The 15,818-nt window shown below is 42.1% G+C and overlaps 1 protein-coding gene across 2 annotated transcripts in view; it reads right to left on the bottom strand.

Moving 5' to 3' along the window:
- The window catches only part of VWF (von Willebrand factor), a 144,840-nt gene that overhangs the window by 113,533 nt on the left and 15,489 nt on the right, over window positions 1-15,818 (bottom strand). For both annotated transcript variants that reach the window (XM_032995041.2, XM_032995042.2), the window contains 4 exons: window positions 9,838-10,054; window positions 7,574-7,696; window positions 4,871-4,982; window positions 3,849-3,895 (listed from right to left, as the gene is read on the bottom strand). In XM_032995041.2, coding sequence (XP_032850932.2) covers window positions 3,849-3,895; window positions 4,871-4,982; window positions 7,574-7,696; window positions 9,838-10,054 — 499 coding nt within the window. The remainder of the gene's footprint in view (window positions 1-3,848; window positions 3,896-4,870; window positions 4,983-7,573; window positions 7,697-9,837; window positions 10,055-15,818) is intronic.

Below are 15,818 nucleotides of genomic sequence, written 5' to 3' on the forward strand. Positions count from 1 at the left end.
GCTTTTCATTTCCAGGAAGGCAGCATTCATGTGCCACAAGTGGGATTTAGTATCCTTTTATGCTAGGTTCTCTGCAAACACATAGGAAGCCTCCAACTCCACAGAGCTTGCAAACAAATTCTTTAATTTGAGAAGGCTATCACACTTAGGGATGGCCCCACAGCAAACAAGTTTGGCATAGACCTCCTTGTCCAGAGCAAAATTCAGGTGATGGGCCTACACTGGCAATTCACTGACAAAGGATGGAGAAAGGTTAAATGTTACAAGCTGGCAAGTGAACCCCATGTCTCTTCACTGCCTTTGAGACCCACATAAGATATCCTTAATGAACATCAAGTGGAAATTTCCCTCTTCAACATATTACTCTGTGTTAACCATCTTAAACCAGCCTGTGCTAAAGCACAACCTCACAGATCTTGAGGATTCTCAGCCTTGCACAGCTGTGATTTGGCCTAAGAAAAGTCCAGCGCCAGCTGGATGTTTGTCAACCCCCTGGAGAGAGTAAAGCAGCTTGGTATTTATTAGCTCACCCTGGAATTCCTACTTTTTGTTCAAATAAACATGGACAAAAGGTAAAACAAGTATCATTCTACTCAACTTCGGAGTCAATTAGCTGGCTATCAGACATGGAGAGCAGATTTAAAGAAGACTAGGCACAATCCACCTTATTATGTGCAGTTTGATTTCCAGGGCATTCTCTGCAACTAGGAACTGAAAGGACGGGTTTGCAGCATGGAGAGCTAGGGACTGGTATGCAAGACAAAGCCCAGCCCTTTGGCATTGCTCCTGGAAGGGAAATTTCTTTCCTGCAGCAAAGTCTCTTCTTATGGGTCCCTCTATCTACTCCATTTGGTGTAATGCATCCCATGAGATTTCCTGAAACCTACTGCCTTCATAATTAATCTAATTACGATATCAGCTTGAGAGCTTCTTGCTAGTGCCAGCCAGATATTGCTAGTTGGCTGACATAGCACTGTTTTCTGAAGTACTACCTCCAGCTGGGTACCCAGTTCTATCACCAAACTTACAGCTAGGCAATTCATTCCCACAAAATAAAAGAAACCTTCCCTGACAAGCAGATTGGTAAAAAAATAATGGAACTACCTTTTGGTGAGCATGTTCCAACACCTGACAACCCTTTTGGTGAAGAAATTTTTCCTAATAGCCAATCTAAACTTCTCCTGGTGCAACTTGAGGCCATTTCCTCTTGTCCTATCACTTCTTACTTGGGACAAAAGACCAACACCCACCTCGCTACAATCTCCCTTCAGGTAGTTGTAGATAGTGATAAGGTCTCCCCTCAGCCTCCTTTTATACAGGCTACACAACCCCAGTTCCCTCGACCACTCCTCATAACACTTGTGCTCTAGACCCTTCACCACCTCTGTTGCCCTTCTCTGGACACGCTCCAGAACCTCGATGTCTTTCTTGTAGTGATGGGCCCAAAACCAAACACAGTATTCAAGATGCAGCCTCACCAGTGCCAAATACAGGGATTTATATCAATTTGGTGGCCAGTCACGGGTGGTGTTCCCCAGGGCTCAGTATTGGGGCGAGTTCTGTCTAGTATCTTTATCATTGATCTGGACGAGGGCATCAAGTGCACCCTCAGTAAGTTGGCAGGTGAAACCAAGCTGGGCAGGAGTGTTGATCTGCTTGAGGGTAGGAAGGCTCTGCAGAGGGATCTGGACAGGCTGGGACGAGGGGCTGAGGACAATTGGATGATGTTCAGCGAGGCTCAGTGCCAGGACCTGCACTTGGGTCACAACAACCCCCTGCAACGCTACAGGCTTGGGGCAGCGTGGCTGGAAAGCTGCCTGGTGGGGAAGGACCTGGGGGTGTTGGTGAACAGCCGGCTGAACATGAGCCAGCAGTGTGCCCAGGTGGCCAAGAAGGCCAACAGCATCCTGGCTTGTATCAGGAATAGTGTGGCCAGCAGGACCAGGGAAGTGACTGTCCCCCTGTACTCGGCACTGGTGGGGCTGCACCTCAAATACTGTGTTTGGTTTTGGGCCTCTCACTACAAGAAAGACACTGAGGTGCTGGAGTGTGTCTGCCCAGAGAAGTAGCTGAGTCTCCATCCCCAGAGGTATTTAAAAGATGTGTAGATGTGGCACTTAGGAACATGGTTTAGTGGTGGACTTGGTAGTGTCAGGTTAACAGTTGGACTCGATAATCGTAAGGGTCTTTTCCAACCTAAATGATTCTATCAAAAGTGACTTGGATATATTGGTGGAAGGTACAAAAATAAGCTGTCTTTCTGACTTCTGCTCATTCAGCACAGCTTCCCAGCTCAGAAAAAAGCCCCAATGCTATATTCCCTCTCTCCCAAAGCTGTATATAAACATCTGCTTTCCAGCCTCAATACCAGGCTTATCTTCATCTTTATAATCACTATGAAGAAGACATGGCTGGAGTAAAGGATAAAAATTTGGCCCACATAGTATTCATATTGGTGCAGAAAGCAAGGGCATTAAGAGCTATAACCTGGGTAAAAACTGAACTTAGGAAAACACCTGTTTCTTGTTTACTGCTGTCTGTTAGTTAAACGATAAAATAAACACAATAAATCAGCTGGGGCTGTGTCCTTTTTGTGTGTTTTAGACAATGAGAGTCCCTGCACTTGGAGATATCTAGTGACCACCTCAAGTATGGGGCTTCTCATGGTCCTGCTTAGTATAGCTCACTGGAAATGTAATTTCTATTTTGAACATTTGCATACACCTCTTTTGGTTGGTGTTTTTTTTTTTTTTTTTTACTGCTGACAAGTGTTTTTACAGTCTAAAGCAGGAGGAAATGGAGCATTGATGGGTCAGGGAAGCTTAATTTTAATAGAAAGACAGACTTTGATAGCCATTTTAAGACTGTTATAATTGTTTTAATTCTCCTAATTTGTGAGGATTGCACAGTTTCACCTCAAAAAAGAAAAACAAAACAAAACCACCCCACCAAAAAAACCTGCTCTCTTTTCCTGTCCTGCCATAATCCCAGCCTCCTTTTCATCCCTTCCACTCTCGGTTTCCAAAATCAAGGCGAACAAACAAGATAAAGATCCATGCTATCTCCGTGAAGACTTCTATGCAAAATGAAAGCAGAGTCAAATGCTGTTTCAGGACAAGGAGGCCTTTCCATGGCTGAGTATAGCACAGGAACTGAGACAGGGAATGGGCCACAGAATTTGCAGGAGGAAATAAGGAAGGCAGCAGTTTGCTGGCCAATTAACAACACGAAAAGTCACATTCCCCACATAGGCAAAAAACTGACAGTAGCCACCAGTACTGGTGAGTTTGGGGGGCAGAGTAGGAGGAAAGGGAGCAAGACCACCTGCAGAGCTGCCTCTCTAGTTTGCCACCACCCATGAAAGGCAGGGCAGCCACGACCATAGCTCTTCACCTGTAACATGACCCTTAGGGCCCAAACCCATGGGGTATTAAGAGCAACTCAAACTACTCTCAGTACTGTAAAATCCCATCAACAAAAGTATTCAGACAATGCCGATTCAGACAATCAAATAGGGAACAGTACCTGGTCAAATAAACCCGGCAGGGTTCCTCTACCTGAAATCCAATCCCCTGAACATACAGACTCTTACAGCTTGGTAAACTAAGTAATCAAAAGAGGAACCATTCTTCTCACCAAAAAGGATTTTTCATTGCTACACATAAACCATATAGCACAATGTCTGGCTTGTCTCAGGAGAACTTAGAAGTATGATCCCATCTGGACTGCACTGGAGCAAGCAAGTAAGAACAAAGACAGACTCACTATTTATGTGGAAAAAAATATAAGTGGGAGAAATGTAGGCAAGCCTTACTTGTCAAAACCTGAAAAGAGTAGAGTTGACATACCTGGGCATTCCCCATTGCTGCAGATCCAGGTGCCACGTCGACAAATGCTACAAAACATATGACAAGTTAGGCAAGAGTACATGAATTCAAATCTTCTGTTGAAACTTTTTGCCAAATAATTGAAACATGGGCCCCTGTTTCAAGATAATTAGACCAGTCCCCAACATCTTTTCCAGCTCACAACCTCATTTCTCAATATATCCATCTCTTCTTACCATCATTCAACAGCAACTGCTGGTAGTATGAGTTGGAATGGTTGCAAAAGTCAAGAACTTCTGCTTTCCCCACCAAAGTTTTATATTTAAGTTTTCAAAATCAGAAAACTTCTGATTACCAGTGATGATTCATAGACTGTATTTCTTCTGCATATGGTAGCCTTCACTGAGTCCTTCTTCTGTTCTCTAATTGGAAACGGCTGTGCACAGAGTTGTCTGAACTCCTTCCACAAATATGCTCATGCTTATACAAAAATCTGATCAGGAATACATTACTCATTCTCCTTCCTTTCTTCAGAGAGCTAGCCTTTCCCTTCAGGCTGGCATTCATGACAAAGAAAAATCGTGAGCCATGCGGCTGTAAAGATTCAGTAGCTTTCTGAGAAGCTCCAAGGACATGCCTGAGCTAACTCCTTTTGTAAAGAAGTGGGGTTTAGAGGTTAAATAAACGTAGGAAGTTAAAACAAAGACACCATCACTGACACAAACCAGATATGGGAACCTGCCGGTCTGTCTTATCCACAGGAAACAGGTAGTTCTCTACTGTTTGAAGGAGTATGACCCTCACATTGTTCTATCAGATCAAATATCCCTTTAAAAGCAGAGCTGATTTTGTCTTTGTGAACAGCTCACTTCTTGGAAGGGGCTGGCATTTCTAATAAGAGAGGTAGATCCTTTGCCAATGAAAGGCATTTTTTAAAAAGTAGAGAAAGAGATTTCTAGAAAGATCATCTAAAACAGTCACTAACTGGTATGCAGTACTTATGTAGAGCAACAGTAACAACACCAGAGCAACGGAGAGTTTACCATGAGTTGCAGTCCTGGGAGATAGTGAATCCAGGAGGATAATGTTTTCCAGAGTGGATGCAGGAGCAGTCAGAGCTTTCAATGCAATGTTCACCATCAAGGAGCTTCCCCTCTGGATGTATCGGGTAGCAGCAGATACACATGCCATACACAAACATAAATACAATTAGATTTTCCAGTTCTTCATATACTTTGGCAAGACTTCATATGCATTGTTATCAATAGTTAGTCACAGACAGCAATAAAAAGGAATGAGGCTTGTCAAAAAGCCTCACAGGAGCTGGTGTCTACTTTCCTTCCAGTGCTGCCTCTCCCTCAGATGTGCTGAATGGAGCATTTCTGGTGCTCCCAGAAGAGCTCTTTGCTTAGCAAGTCCCCAAGTCCAAAATACACATATCGGGACATACACAAGTCAAACACAGGGAGCATGATCAAGGTTGATCAGAGCTGGTCTAGAAACCTGACTGATGGAAAAATACATGGACTTCACTGCCTGCGGTAAAGGGTATCCAGACAGGTTTTGTATTTGTCATTAAGAGTACAGAAGAAGAGACAAACTAGGGAATGAAGACACAAAGTTAGACATCATAAAAGTCTAGCAGACAGGGTCTGAGAGAAAGAAACATGATAATGTGGAGCTATGGTTTTTCTTCTCAACTTCTGCAGAAGCAAAAAGCAAAAGGGTCAGCCTCCCAAATTGGATCCAACTGCTGGGGTTTCCATATTACACAACTATAATTACCTATTCTACATATAGAGTATTTTACCTTACAAAGAGAAACAGAGGCACAGAAGGGTTACAAGACTTGTCCATGATTGCACTACAGGCTTGCAATAGAAGAAAGGACAAGTTTCTTTCTCGTAGATCCCCACGTTGAAAGATAGTTGATATTCCTCCATTTTTAAAAGAGCTGCTGTAGAAAAACATTTGTTTGCTGAAATACCCTCTCCCTCCTCTTTGAGGACTCCTTCCAATCACCTGCAGAGATTTTGCCCCTTTTCCCTGACAACAGCAGTCATCACTGACAGTGAGACACCCGTAAGTCCCCTCTCTCCCATTCTTCCCATAGAGCTGCCAGGAAAGATCATTGCTGTTGAGAAAATCCTTCTAGTGAGAGATATTCAGAACAAGAGCTAATCATTTAAGAGTGGAGTGGCTCTCCAGAGAGCACAAGAAAACAGAACGTCTGCCTTTATTCCTGTCAACAGCAATCTCATTTACATCAATTAAAATAAGTGTGTGGTACATTTAAGGAAAAAAAAAAAAACACACACACATTTTTTAAACAGATCCTTTTTACTATTGGAGCATTGGAGGGAAGCTAAGTGAAGGTACAATCTTAAATCCCAAATTCCTCTATTAATCTGTCAGATCCTCATAGTTCTCTATGAAACTCAAAGTTCTTCTCTGTTGACTGTGCATCAAATAACAGTAAAAGTTTTGAACTGTCAATTGCTATTTCTTTTCATGCAGTTCCTTCTACCCATCTACTTGTTCCTCATGCAGTACCCCTTCTGTTGAGCTCCTGTTCCTCTGCTCTTCAGCTCCTGCCCCCTTAGACCTTTCTTGGGCTGAACTGACCAGTGCAGCTACCAAAGGAAGAATATAGTGAGAGTCCTTGTGTAACCAGTGGATTCATCTCCTTCAGCTTTTCCCAACACCTCCAGGACTGCACAAATACAATAGCTAGATCCTTCACAACAAAATGATCTCCTGTGTCTAGTTACATCACCCATCACCCTCCATGTGCACCTTCCCAGGCCCTGCCACAGAGTGACAGCTTTGAACCTCCAGTAAGAGACTGGTAGCTAAATGGGAATCTACTGAGCTCTGAATGCAATAAAAACTCCTCCAACTCCTCAAACAAAGTTGATATTGTCATCACTGCCTTATTTTGGAAACCAAACGTTGTTCTCAGTAAACCTCCGTCACGCTTGGTATCTTGTACATGGGGACTGTAAATACCTCTGTGTGTTCACATAAAGTCCAGATTTGAAGGGTGAAATGCAGAGATAGTCCTTTTAAAAATTAAAAAAAAAAAAAAAAAAAAAAAAAAAACACAAACAAACAAACAAACAAAAAAACAGCTAGAAATGGGAGCATATGGAGTTCTGCAGTCAGGAATAAAACTCTCCTCCTGCAGTTGTCTTAAATACAATAGACAGAGGAAGAAGGCTGTGGTGGCTGGGCTGCCTTCTTTAAATCAATCAAATCTCCTGTACAAATGATTCAATAATAAGTGAAATCATTCATGTGAAATCATTCACGTAAAATCATGAAGACCTTTGGAATTATAATGCGAGCTCTACACGTACTGTTTTTCTGTAAGAAACTCCCTTCAGTATATTCTCTGTTCTTTCTTCTTCAAAGTGGAGGCTTCTAACCAAAAGCAATTCAGAAGGAATTTAGAGAAGTCAATGGTAAGCAGCCCTCACCAAGAAAGAAAGGCAATCCTAGAGTGTTAGATGGTGCTGATTTTCACAGAAACATTTACTTTTTAGTTGGTTCTGAAAAATGGCCCTTTCATGAAGTGAGCATACAGGCATTATAGAAACTGGTTTATTCTAGGGCACGATCCCAGAAAAGAGAAGTGCTTCTGATTTCAGGAAAATTTAAGGGAAGACACAGCTTTCCTTCTTCTAATAAAATAGGTAGCATCACTGCCAAATGTTTCTCTGTAAATAACTCAGTAAATAAATTACCAGGGCAGCTGCAGCCATCAACACATTGTCCGTGACACACTTCATTGATATTCAGGCTCTGGCAGGTTTTGGCACAAGGGGATACACATTCCTTATACTCCATGCCAACTGGACATCTTGGCCCTGAAACAATTAAATGAAATTAGAAATGCAAATTCCTCAATAACTCCTAAATAAATAAACCCCTTAATTATCAAAGGCTGAACCACAGAGACACCAAAAAGGTCATATCCTCTCCAATCAATGATTTCGTTTTCAAAAGCAGAACATGTAAGAAACACTTGATTTCCAGTTTGCTGTAATATCATCACCTGTCAGGTTGTGTAGTAAATACTTAGAGATTAGAGCCACTTTCTTTTCTAATACATTGAGTCTTAATAACTAAAACCAAGGACATTAAGAGCAATCAAACATGGGGAGAAGTTTTGCAATGGTATCTAAGTAATTTGGATAGACAAGCATGTTTTTTACCTTTAAGCTATGCAGTTACTACACTCATTTGTGAAAATACACAGTTTCCTGTTTCCTGAGAGAACTGGGAGACAGTTAAGACTCCAAAATCCCACCCTCCTTCTTCCAGAGAACTGCCAGCACAGGATAACACCCATGTTGTGGGATCTTCACTGCTGTCATTATCTAAGCTTGGCCATTATGCAAGCACACACTGTAGCCATTCCTTCATTTTGATGCAGAGACATACCCTGCAAGGCTGTGTGGGCATGGAGTGGGAAGAAAAGATTAGAGCCTGCCCTTTCTCAGCAAATCCTCTGTTGAAGGAGGTGGGAGGGTAACAAAGGAACAGTCTTGCCCTCTGTGGCTCCAGGGCCTGGGCACCAGCTTTCACTAGTACAGCGTGCCCAGCACTAGAGCCTTTCCAACTCAGCAGAGCGTTTCGTGTCTCCAGTGCAACTATCATCACCATCTCCCGAGAAAGCACCATAGCACAGATGAAGAGTGATGGAAAATAAAGCTCCTGATGTGGCAGCAGGCCACCTCTCTTTTTCCCAACTCAGGAAAAAAAAAAATGTGGTTTGTAAAGCCGAGGGTTAGAAATGAGCTCTAAAACTCCTGGAAGCAGAGAGGGGTTCATTTCACTTGTGGCTTTAGTTAGAGTTACAGACAGCCCTGGCAAAAATTGGTTCTCTGGTGTGCACCCTGAGCAAGGAAATGAGTTTTCATCAGATCCCTTTTATGTTCCAGTGGAAAGGTGACAAATTACTGCTAAAAGTAAGACTCTCCTCTGGGATACAATCCCTTGAGCAAGTGGTTGGCAGTATTTTCCTGCCCTAACCATAATCTGAAGGCACCATTTACTTCAGTGGTGGCAAACAGCAGAGTATCTTTACCAGAAAAGAAAGTATTGTCAATACATATCAGTCAGTTGCCCCATGAAATCAATTTACATAAACATCCTGAGAAAATTGTCCTTCCTGTGTAATATAAAAACATGAGGAAAATCATTGAGAACATGGTATTGGAGGATTGATTTTTTTATTATTATTATTATTCATTTGTGTGCTTATGGATTTAACTGGGGTTCTCCAGTCGAGGTATACGTGTATATCAATGGTGGGTGCAAACATGACCTTTTCTCCATAAACACAAACCATCTCAGTCAATCTATGCACTTCCTTGTTGCAAAATCATAGCAGAGATACAATCAGGACCTCTGACCTCAGCAAAAATGGGCTGATAAAGGCAGCATTTCAAGATGCAATCAGGATCTCTAACCTAGGCAAAATCTGGCTTAAAAAAGGCAACATCTCAATTTCAATGTAAATGGTTCAAGCAAATAAAGGATAAAACAATTGTCTTTATGAGAGTGTTAAGGAGAGCCTTTCACAAGGATGCTGACTTACAAGTACAGGCTGGGTATCGTGACACATCTGAACCATATGTGAAATAGGTCCTAAACATCCTGGTCTATATCTTTGTGTATCAAATAAGTCTTCACTAACTTTGTATACCACGGTGGGACCTGTAACAGCTCAGGATCCTCTTCATATATGGTTCAAACTATCCTGCCTTAGGATAACAACTTCTAGAAAAAGGTGGGTGATGGAGAGCTGAAAGGGATAGCGAGCAAAGGAACTTCAGGTAAATGGAAGTGACAGGCACTTCAGATTTTAACCTGCTATGCGCCTGAATCAATGTGAATCAACATCCTAAAAAAGCACCAGTTGCTCTTAGCTGCAGCACATAAATCTGCAAGAGACATGATCTCATTTGGGATAAGCAGCTTAGGAATAATCCTGTCATCTTACTGCATGAGCTCTCTTCAGGCCACCCGTCCAAAATCACTCCTTCGTGAGCACAGCTTCTTGCATAATCAAGGAACACCGAACAGTGACAGTCCATGTGCTGGGCACAGGCACAGATGTCTCGTTCACAGAGATTGATGTATGGCTCTGGATCAACTCGATGGTGGCACCGGGAGAAGGTCAGAGATGTTCTTAGCAGCTGGCAGGTTTCCATGATGCCCTGCATGACAAGCAAGGAGCAAAGGTAGGAAGAAGGGGAAAAAAAAAGGGACAAAATGAGTTACTATAGTCTCAGGAACAATGGAGAAACTCCAACTTTTCCAAAGGCACTGTCACCACTGTTGTTAAATAACATCACAGTTATTATTTAACACCACCATGTAGTTAAATAACATCATTGTCAAGAGACAGTAGTGAGCTACATCCATTTATTCACCACATCCATATATACACAGAGGTACATTAATATACTGATTATTATAAAATAGAGTGTGATATAATGGATGTTTCACACAAAAACATGTCAGTCAATCAGTCAGCAAACAGAGGGAAGCAAAGAACTGCTTCCTACCCACTGAAGAACCAGATGGTGTCTGGAGTACCAGGAAGATACACACAGCAAGGGAGAGGAACTTACGATGGAGGCACTTAGGAAGAAAAATGACAAGACGATCTTTTGGATAGTGAGGGAACAGAGTAAGTTTCAGAGTGAAATATCGAGTCTGACTGGAATCCAAGGAATCAAATTTGTTTCCCACTTCTGGCCACATGTTCCTATCACTCCTGCTGGCATGTCCAATGCATGACGGGTCAGTTTAACTCAGGTAAGTGGCAGAAAAATAACCCAGGGAAGAAAAGCTGTTTGTTCTGCTCTTCTTGGGAGTTAAGTCAGCATGGTGACAGCTAGTGTACGGAAAGAACTGCACAGTGAAATGGGGGGGAGGGCAGCAAAACCTCTCAGATGGCATCGAGCTAAGATGAAACTTAGATGTACATGAAACAAAACCTAAGGGAAACTTAGTTTATGGCTAAGTTCTCCAAGGGAGGCTCCCAAATAGTTTCTCTTACTAGGTCACAGTTCAGTGAGACTGAGGTCCTCAGTGCAACTTTCTGAAAGGATGACACTGAGTTTAGGTAAGTGGAAAAACAATTTTCTGATACAACCCTAGCACAAACAGTTGAAGCATAACTTATATCTGCTTATACAAAACACTGACAAAAAAGTAGAAGAAACCACACTGTACATTTCAGGTGTAGGGGGCAGGAGAGGAGGAGGCATGTTCTTCAGAGTAGTTCACAGTAATAATGTGAATAGCTTAACAAATATTTGAGGTGACAGCACATACAAGTTGCGGTGCTCTAAAAAGGAGTGAGAAGTAGTCTTGTTTTCGTGTTGGGGAAGATGAAAAACAGGGAACAAAACCACCTACAGAGTTCAGCAGATATCTAGATGTCTTCTCTGAATGGCAGATGGTATACCGGTATAGGAAAACTGCTGAGTAGAAAAGACTTTTTTTGCGAAAGGGTGTTCTGCTAAAGCTGGGACATGTCTGAACTGAGACAGAACTTCTTGCTTATGAAAACAAACCAACCAGAAATGTCTGGCCCATTGGGAATATATTCAGAGTTTAGCAAAGTGCTCAGTGAGCAGCCACATACAAGAAGTGATTTCGAGCTTCCTGAGAAAGACCTCAGGGAACTTAAAGCAACGCTAACTAATTGCCATTAGACAGCTGAACATTATTGTCCTCCAGAAAATCAGCTCCAGCCTGGAATAATTCTGATGCCCAGAGAGCGGCCACCATGCTGAACCAGCTGGAAAAGAAGACTTGAAGGAAGGGAGCAGGAACTGCATAAATGGTTGTTGGTGCTGCTCTAAGACTACACAGAAGTACTATAAAGCTGAAAAAGTGATCTAAGGGTGGAAATAACAATAACAGAAGCAGACAAAAAACCCCAAACTCTTAAAGCAGCACTTCAAGATGAAACTGATACAACCAAAAGTGAGCTCAAAGCCATTCAGAGGATAACCAGTGCAGCAACTCCTGGATCAAAGCCTCAATCCAGATACTATCACATGCAATAGAAAACCAGTATATGCAATAAGCCCATTTAAGGGCTGTGTTAATAAGTTTTCTTAATAAGGTAACAGCCTTGTTAGAAAGGTAATACAACTCAACTGTTATGTTGCAATGAAACTCAGACTCTGTATATTCCACTAAACAGTAAAACTAGTAGAAACAACCTTTCATCACCATGTTTATGACATACCAGTAAATGTTAGATGTGAAAGTGACTTTAAAAATAAAGGAGATTCCACAACGAAAAAAAAATAAATCTAACCCCATTTTTGTTTTGTTTTGTTTTTTTCTATAGAGTTCTTTGATTTTGGTCTTGTTCAGTAGCAACATACCTAATGACTGAGCTCTAGATGGCCATCAAGAAACCAAGTGATATATGTCATAAAGCAACAAATTGTTCATTTTATCTCTGTAGAAGTTTTCTTGCCATTCAAATTGCTTCAGATTTTCCAGTGGCTTTATACAAGAAATTATAGCTAAAATTTTCCCATCTTTTAGACATCTCAACTATTGTCATGGATTAATGGATATCAGGTGAAATATGGGTAAATACAAATAGATTTTAAAAAGAAAAAGAAAGTCATTATGAGGGTGGTCAAAGACTAAAACAAGTGTTCAGAGAGGCTGTGGAGCCACCACCCTTGGAGATACTCAAAATGTGAGTGGACAAGGACCTGAGCAACCTGACCTAGAATGGCACTGTTGCAAGCAGGGGGTTGGACTAGATGGACTCCAGTGGTCCCTTCCAACTTGAACCATTGTGCAAATTATTTTTATTTTCTCTCCTTTCTTTCTTTCTTTCTTTCTTTCTTTCTTTCTTTCTTTCTTTCTTTCTTTCTTTCTTTCAAACTCAATGGTCAGGCTGAACTAAGAGAGATCCTTGTTCTTTAGTTTAGGGGACAATGCACATACATGGTGAGCACCAGATATCGGCAGTCTCACCCACTGCTGCAGCATTCCTGCTCAAGGAGCAACAGTCCTGCAAGTGGCTCCACACAAAGAAATTTCTAACACCAACAGACCAAGGAGTGAAGCCTCAGGTTGAAATAGTGCTTAGAGCACAGGTGGCTGCAAGATTAAAACTAGCAGAACTGACTGCAGTATTTGAAATACAGGTGAAGGTCTTGAAACTTCTCCCTTTTCTTCTACATGAGTTTTAAGTTTTCCTTTAAATGGGTTGGTGGTGTCCTGGCACTGACAACCCTTAGTGACCGCAAACTTGCTGACCTTCTTTCTGCCCCAGTCCCACCACACAGAGTTGTAGGTGGAATTTTGTACATTCTTCCAATTTCTGTGGCACTGCCTTCTGCTGCTGCATGAACTGCATTTGTCTATTGCTTAACAATTGCCATTAAAGAGATATAACCTAAAAAGTTACAGAAAAAGCAGAGACATCTTCTCATTCCCTTTAATTTAAACCCTATGGCATATAGATACACAGAAGTGTTTTTCCAGATCATTCAGGAAGGGTATGTTTTGGTGCCACAATTTGGTATAGTTTTTCAAAATACATCACCTTCTGGTTCACTCAAAGGGAGAATGATTTAGGCTCCCATCTTTCCAAGTAAAAAGCATCCAAAGCCAACATATTTAGTACAGCAAATGCTGGCGGTATATTTGAGCAAACATAATAAAAACTGACAGAAGTCACTTCACTTGAATGCTGATTCAGCTGACCTGTATATTTCAGGAGCAGAGAAATTAGATTTTAGATATAGTGGGCCTCATTTTCACCCCTAACATGTATTACAGCATTGTATGTCCAAATCTTTGCTGGACCTGTTTGTGACCTCTACCATTACAAATTATAGTCCAAAAGCTGAAAACATCTCCTACTTGTTTTCAGATATGGAGATAAATAATATTTCTTTATTGCATATGGAAGTACTCCATGGAATATGAATGGGACTATTTCATACCAATAGCAGCAAAAGCTGAATTTCAGCAAAAGCAGAAATTAGTTGAATTCTCATTTCAGTCATTTTCACATGTAACATGTTATAGGTATAGTTTCCTGATTAGAAATAAAAAAAGCAAATAATACAGTGAACTGTGGCCTCCATGAACCATTTCTATTAGAGGCGGAATCTAAAAAATAAAGGTAACGTCTAAGAATGCATAAATTAATTGTAATGCTTTAAAACGTATACATTTGTTTTCAAGGCTGCCTATTACCACAGTTAACCACGTCGCTCCGTTTTATACTTCAAGATCCATGCTATCCATGCTGTCAATCATCTGAGAGGCTATTAGATTGCAGTATACCACTGAACAGGTAGCCTAATCATCAAGTTGTTTCACAAATGGTGAAAAAAAGGACCAGGCAATTCAGAGATCTTTCTTTTTGGTTACTAAACAGCAGCTGGAGAGTGTAGGGCATAGCAGGGAGGCAGTAGCTGCCTCCCTCCAACACTGCAGAGTTTGGCATGCTCTCCAGGTCACAAGGCAAGGTAGCCAACAGACAGCTCCACCATGCAGATGCTAAACTGCCTCCAGCCCCAGGAGGGAAATACATGTATCTGAAAAGAAAACGTATCTGCAAGCAGAGCAGTGGTCAAACACACATGAGCGTGTATGCATTTTGCAGGTAAAGGGCAGGGAGAGGCCCAGAGCAACAGTAGGGGAAGAGTGTGAGCTGGGTCAAGACCTTCGGCTGATACACGGAGCCGTTAAGACAAGAGCCCTTCCTTATTAAAGAACATGAAATTGCCTGCATTTTCTATGATTTGAAGATAAAAGAGCAACGGGGATTTCTGGCTTCACTGCATCTCGCAAAGATGTCAGAAGTCATCTCTCCAAGGATGCTGGGGGGGGCGCAGGGAGACACAGACAGGGCAAAGAAAACCACAGACCTACCCCAAGGTGGGGGGACAGGGACAGAAGGAGCGCACTGAACCAAAGCTGTTGTTCTCCTCACCTAGCAGCTGACTGCCTGGCAGGGAGGGAGGCTGGGAGATGGAGGAGATTTACATTCCTGAAGCTGAAGCAAGTAAACAAAGCACACTATGAAAAAGCACTACATTCTTCAGCAGGCGCTCCTTTGGCTGGACTCCTATTAATAGCGTTATGTTTATTCTTGCACAGTGAATAATTAAGCCAATGTTAAATGTTGCGAGCTCATGAACTCGCACGAGAGAAGATAATTCCATCCAGGCTGAGGGAGAGCAAACTTTATACAACAAAGCATCAATATTTAACGTGATCTGTATAAAACTTGCATTAGTTGCGGTCTACCCATCAGACAGGTTTTTGCCCTGCATGCCACTCCCTGGCCTCAGTTGCAACGCTGATATTTTCTAAACATGAAACTTGCCCGAGTAGATAAAATTCCAGCAGCCGCAACCAGTCACATGGACTAGCCCTGCTCTAGAGCCGTACACAGGTTTAAAACACAGCCCTGTCCCTCAGAAGACATCTCAGCCAGGTTGAACCCCTTCACGCTTTGGTCACTCCCTTGGCACAATGCACCATTACTTAAGTCAGGTGTTCAACCAGTCCCTGACCCTGACAGAAACACCCTGTGCACACCAGCTCAGCACCAGCAAGAAACAGAGGTTGGAGATTTCCAACCTGAAATCACTGCTGTATTTCCTTAGCTGAGTTTGCAGGCTGCGAGGCTGAAGCCATGTTGCTAAGGGGCACGAGCACGCCTCACTGAATTTCAGGAAATGTCTAGTACAAGTGTCCCCATTCAAAAGCTTAGTGGAATTAGAATTCGTCAGAACTTTGCAAGCTTGTGCAAGTCTTCGCTTTTTCCAGGTAACTAGGAAACCTGCACTCAAAGAAGCTCTAGAGCAGCCATGATCCGGGAAGTGATACTGCTGTTGAGAAAGGATTTGAGCCTGGTTTAACAAGTATCGGTCTATGGGATTTGTATAGCAAGAGACTGTCAGCTAAGTTTTG

The sequence above is a fragment of the Tyto alba genome, unplaced genomic scaffold (genome assembly GCF_018691265.1).
Source record: "Tyto alba isolate M040663 unplaced genomic scaffold, T.alba_DEE_v4.0 Super-Scaffold_21, whole genome shotgun sequence".
In the NCBI taxonomy this organism is placed as follows: Eukaryota; Metazoa; Chordata; class Aves; order Strigiformes; family Tytonidae; genus Tyto; species Tyto alba.